Source organism: Sturnira hondurensis, unplaced genomic scaffold, assembly GCF_014824575.4.
Source record: "Sturnira hondurensis isolate 20B ecotype Veracruz unplaced genomic scaffold, ASM1482457v3 Scaffold0003693, whole genome shotgun sequence".
Taxonomy (NCBI): Eukaryota; Metazoa; Chordata; class Mammalia; order Chiroptera; family Phyllostomidae; genus Sturnira; species Sturnira hondurensis.
The window spans coordinates 11,151,908-11,156,315 of NW_028076324.1; the positions used below are offsets into that span (position 1 = coordinate 11,151,908).

General features: G+C 47.7%; 1 protein-coding gene across 1 annotated transcript; it reads right to left on the reverse strand.

Annotated features, from left to right (window-relative positions):
* Positions 1–1,053: 1,053 nt before the first annotated feature.
* On the reverse strand, positions 1,054–3,253 carry CD70 (CD70 molecule). The gene is made up of 3 exons (XM_037042773.1): positions 3,035–3,253; positions 2,211–2,244; positions 1,054–1,477 (listed from the first exon to the last, which is right to left on the reverse strand). The coding sequence occupies exons 1-3, from the start codon at positions 3,212–3,214 to the stop codon at positions 1,089–1,091; spliced, it is 603 nt and encodes a 200-aa protein (XP_036898668.1). The 5' UTR covers positions 3,215–3,253; the 3' UTR covers positions 1,054–1,088.
* Between the last annotated feature and the right edge of the window lie 1,155 nt (positions 3,254–4,408).

A 4,408-nucleotide genomic window follows, 5' to 3' on the forward strand; every position in this document is an offset into this window, starting at 1 on the left:
ATTTGGCAACCTTCAGGTCTTGGTTTAGAATCATCACACAAACTGGATTTATCATTTTAATTAAAATGATAAGTGTATCATTTAAATTTTATTTTGCATAATTATTAAAAATATTTGTACTTCTTACCTGTTTAGGCTCCAAAGATATGATACAAACATAGAATGATGATAGACCAGGGCTTTGAGATTATTGCCAATGCTTAAATCTAGGCAAAATGTAAGCTTAGACTAGAAAATGCCTGTGACCCCTTCTTCTACCTTCCTGTTGCTCACATGTGGCCTTTCTGGTTTCCAATCACCCCCTGCCCTTCTCTTGTGGGACATGATTCTCAGAAAAGGTCCTTCCTGGCTTTGAGGGACACAGACCCAAAAAATTAAAATTAAAAGAAAGAAAGAAACAAAGAATGAAAGAAAAAATGCTAAGTACACTAAGATACTGATCAGTAATATTTTCAGAGAAAGCTCTTGATAGAAAGGGGGAAATGTGAAAAACAACACTTATCTCAATTTGCATAGCAGGAAGAGACCATCCTCTTATAGCCCATTTAAGAGACAAACTGCCACCTGTGGTCAGTGAGGATCTGCCACTCTTGTTCTTCTGCAACAAACTTTTTTGCTTAAAACAACCTTCCCCAATTACCTCCCCAAACCCAATAAAAACTGACCTTAGTCAGTCATCCAACGTGATAGGACTGAAGTCCTCCAGGGCCTTATGAGTGGGTACAGATGTGCGTGGGGGCTCTGTGTATTCGAGCAGCATGTGTGCATGTTTTGTGTGTGTGCATTCAGCTTCTACTTGAGCCTGAGAGTCCCGAGAACATTTCACTCTAAAGAAAGCCCGGGCATGTCTGGGCTTGTTTCCTGAGTGATGACACAGCCTATCTGCATAATGATAATGAAGAGGCCTTACAGTGTAGAATTCATTCTCAGGAAAGAATGAACATGCAACCAAATATATATATATGTATACATATATGTTTATTATAAATTTTGTACAATAGTGTGGTAAGGAAATAATATTCCTTAAGAAAACGGAAAAAAAAGGAGAAAATCTCTCCTGAAAATGTCTGGACTAGAAAGTGCAACAATCAAGGGTGCACCCAATGAACACCAAAAAAAGTCTCATCGGCATTTTGGGATGGCTCCAGCGGCAGAGTGAGGTTGGTGCAGAGAGTGTCCCCGTGGACCAACGGCGTCAGGCGCTGGGAGGCAACAGTGCAACTGAGGTGGAAGTTCAGACGCAGCAGGGTAATGCTGTGGGTGGCTGGGGAGCAGATGCCCACAGCTAGAAGGGCTCTTCGGGGCTCAGTGTTCTTTGAGGAGAGGGAGCAATTAGCTAGTGTCACCTGGATGTGCAACCTATAGATGCCGTCATGCTGGACACGCAGCTGCCCGTTGTCCAGCTGTGGTCCCTGTAGGAAGGAGCGACCCAGTGCTGGGTCTCCCTTCCAGAGCAGTCTGGGGTCCTGCCGTGGTCCTGGAGGCAGAGGGTTGGCAGGGAGAAAGATGCAGGTTTAGGAAAACTGATGGCTGTAGAGTGAATGTCCAAAATATTTGTTGTAACCTAACCCTCAAGGTGGGAGTAGACACCCCTCCCCCCACCACAATGACTCCCTCCCTCCCCCTCCTCACATCTTTGCTCTGATCTCGCCTTCTCAGGGATGACCTCACTTTCCACAGCAAACCCAACCCTGGCACGCTGATACCAACCCCCCACTTTATTCTTCTCTGAAACATTCTATATGTGCTTTATTTAGCATGCTACACACTTTTCTTGTTCCTTTATATATTGTCCCCATAGAAGGAGAAAAGTACGCAGGCAGGACCTTTTGTCTATTCTCCTCCCAGAACTGTGCCTGACTCCCAGTAGGTGTTCAACTAATACTTGTGGAAAAAATGGAGGCATGTCAGTCATCGCTATCAGTGGGTTTTAGTTACTTTTGGCTCTCTCAGGGCAGAGGATAAAATGTGAAGGACTGAGGGAAAGCGTAAGGTAGCAGGCACCCAGGAACACTGCCCCATCTCTGTCTCTCTTTTTCACTCTTTCTCATTCTCTCTCTTTCTTTATTCCCTCTCCCCTATTTTCTCTCTCTCCCTTTCTCTTGACCTTTCTTTCTTTTTCATTCTCTCTTTCAGTTTTTCTCTGTTTTACTCACACACACACACACACACACACACACACACACACACTACCCCGTTTCCCACGTCACCTGTGTAGTTCAGATGAAGCTCAGCTATGTCCTGCTGGAAGAAATGAGAAAACAGGGGGAATCAGAACTCTCTTTCCACTGCCCACTCTTTATTCTAAGGGGCTGACTTGTGAATTAAAAAAGAAAAAAGAAAAACCTCTTAAAGAGGAAGTATGTTTCAGTTAGCTGGGTGTGTAAGAAAAAAACCTTAAAGAACTTTCCTGGACATAAGGTAGAGAGGGGGTGGATGTGCTAGCACCTACCTCTGTCCACCGCAAAGCCCCCTGCCCAGCCCCCAGAAGAGATCCCTGGCCGGGGCGGGGGTATCCTGGGCTCCACGTGAGCAGGTGAGGTTCTTCCTGTCCTTGGAGGGCCCCTTGGGCCCTCTCTCCCAGCTTTGTGAAGCCCCCAGCAGCCTCTGAGTCAGCGTGCTGGGGGAACACCAAGGCCGAGTCATTCATTGTCTGTGCCACATCCGTTGCACCTTTCCCAGACGCAGCCATCCACCCTGGGATCCCCACCCGGGATTTACCTCCTGACAGGACTACCCCTGAGCCCGGACCCTGGGGCAGCCTTGCTGCTGCCTTACCTCTCTGCCCCAGTCCCTATTTCTTGCTGTCCCTTCCCAGCCAGATCTCATCCTGGCTGATTTTCAGACATCATTCCATTTTGTCTTTTTGTTGTTAATCTGCCTTTCTGTCCGCCTGCTCTCCATCTGGCCCCTCTGCCCTGATTCTCTTCTGGGTTGCCCATCTCCCCTCCCATCCCTCAGCCCGGGGCCCACCCCGAGGTCCCCAAGCCCTCTAGCATGTGACAGGTGTGCATCTCTTTCATTCTCTACTTACCTCCGTTGGCTTAAGGTGGGGCTGCTGTGTGTGGAACATCCAGCAGAGGATGCAGCAGATCACCAAGACCAAGGAAACAGGCAGCCAAACAACTTTCTGAATGTGCGCCCAGCGCAGGCACACCGTGCAGGTGGAGCCCTCCTCCGCCCTCATTGTCTTGGTCCTCTGCCAGCGCTGCATGGTTGTGTGTTCACAAGTCTCACAGAGCTCACTCCGGAAATGAACTTCAGCGCCGAGAGCTTAACTGCCTGGGCCTGCTACAACATGCCAAGGACTCGCCACACCCCACAGTGGGGATGCCCCTGTAAAGGGGCGGGACTTGAGTTCTTCCAGTGCTGGGAAATTCCCGCCAGCTTCTGAAGGTCCCTTGGGCCAGGGAGTTGCTTGTCCCTCAGTCTTCCAACTCCATTCCCAATGCCCACCTTTCAAGTACTCACTCCTGCATTCGTTCCTTCATTTTTCCATGAAACAAACCTTCACTGGAGCATCTACTAGAGACCAGACTGAATGCTGGGCACCAAGGCATAGCAAGCACCTAGGTACATGGGGGTTGTGGAGGGGCTCCCCAAACATCCATGTGGTCCTGTCTCCATCTTCTCAGCCTCCTGACATGTAGTGAGGCCACACCTGGCGGGACCACATGGCTCACCTGACCAATAGGAAGAGAGGTATAAGTGGATGAATTGTTCCTTCCTGACCTAGTCTTATAAACATCTCACATTGCCCTTCAGTTCTCTCTTCCCCTTGGTCATTGAAGTCCACCTGTTTTTTTATGGCTGTAGTGAGTTGAATAACTGCCCCCCCCCAATTTGTGTCTACCCAGAACCTTGGTGTGTGACCTCATCTAGCAATAGGGTCTTTGCAGGTGTAATGAGGCCAAGATGAAGTCATACTGGATTAGGGTGGACCTTTAATCCAATGATCCAAAAGGATACCCAGCTGGTACCCTTTTTTTTTCCAGTGAGAGAGGAAGAGAGAGACAGAGAGAGAATCATCAATGAGAGAGAGAGAAAGAGAGAGAGAGAGAGAGAAAGAAAGAAAGAAAGAAAGAAAGAAAGAAAGAAAGAAAGATCCACATGAGAGAACAAAACATTGATTGATTGCCTCCTGCATGGCATGTACCCTGACTGGGGACATGCCATTGTTTTATGGGTCGGTGCTCTAATCAACTGAGCCACACCAGCCAGAGCCAAAGCCTGGTGTCTTTATAGAAAAAAGAGAGGACACAATGAGACAGGGGAAGATGGGCATGTTACAGATTGGAGAGATGCATCTGCAAGCCAAGCTAAACAAAGAGCAAAAGAGCCACTGTCAGCCAAGACTGATTTCCTTAAGATTTTAATAGCTTTGAAATTAAGCCATTAAAAAGTGACT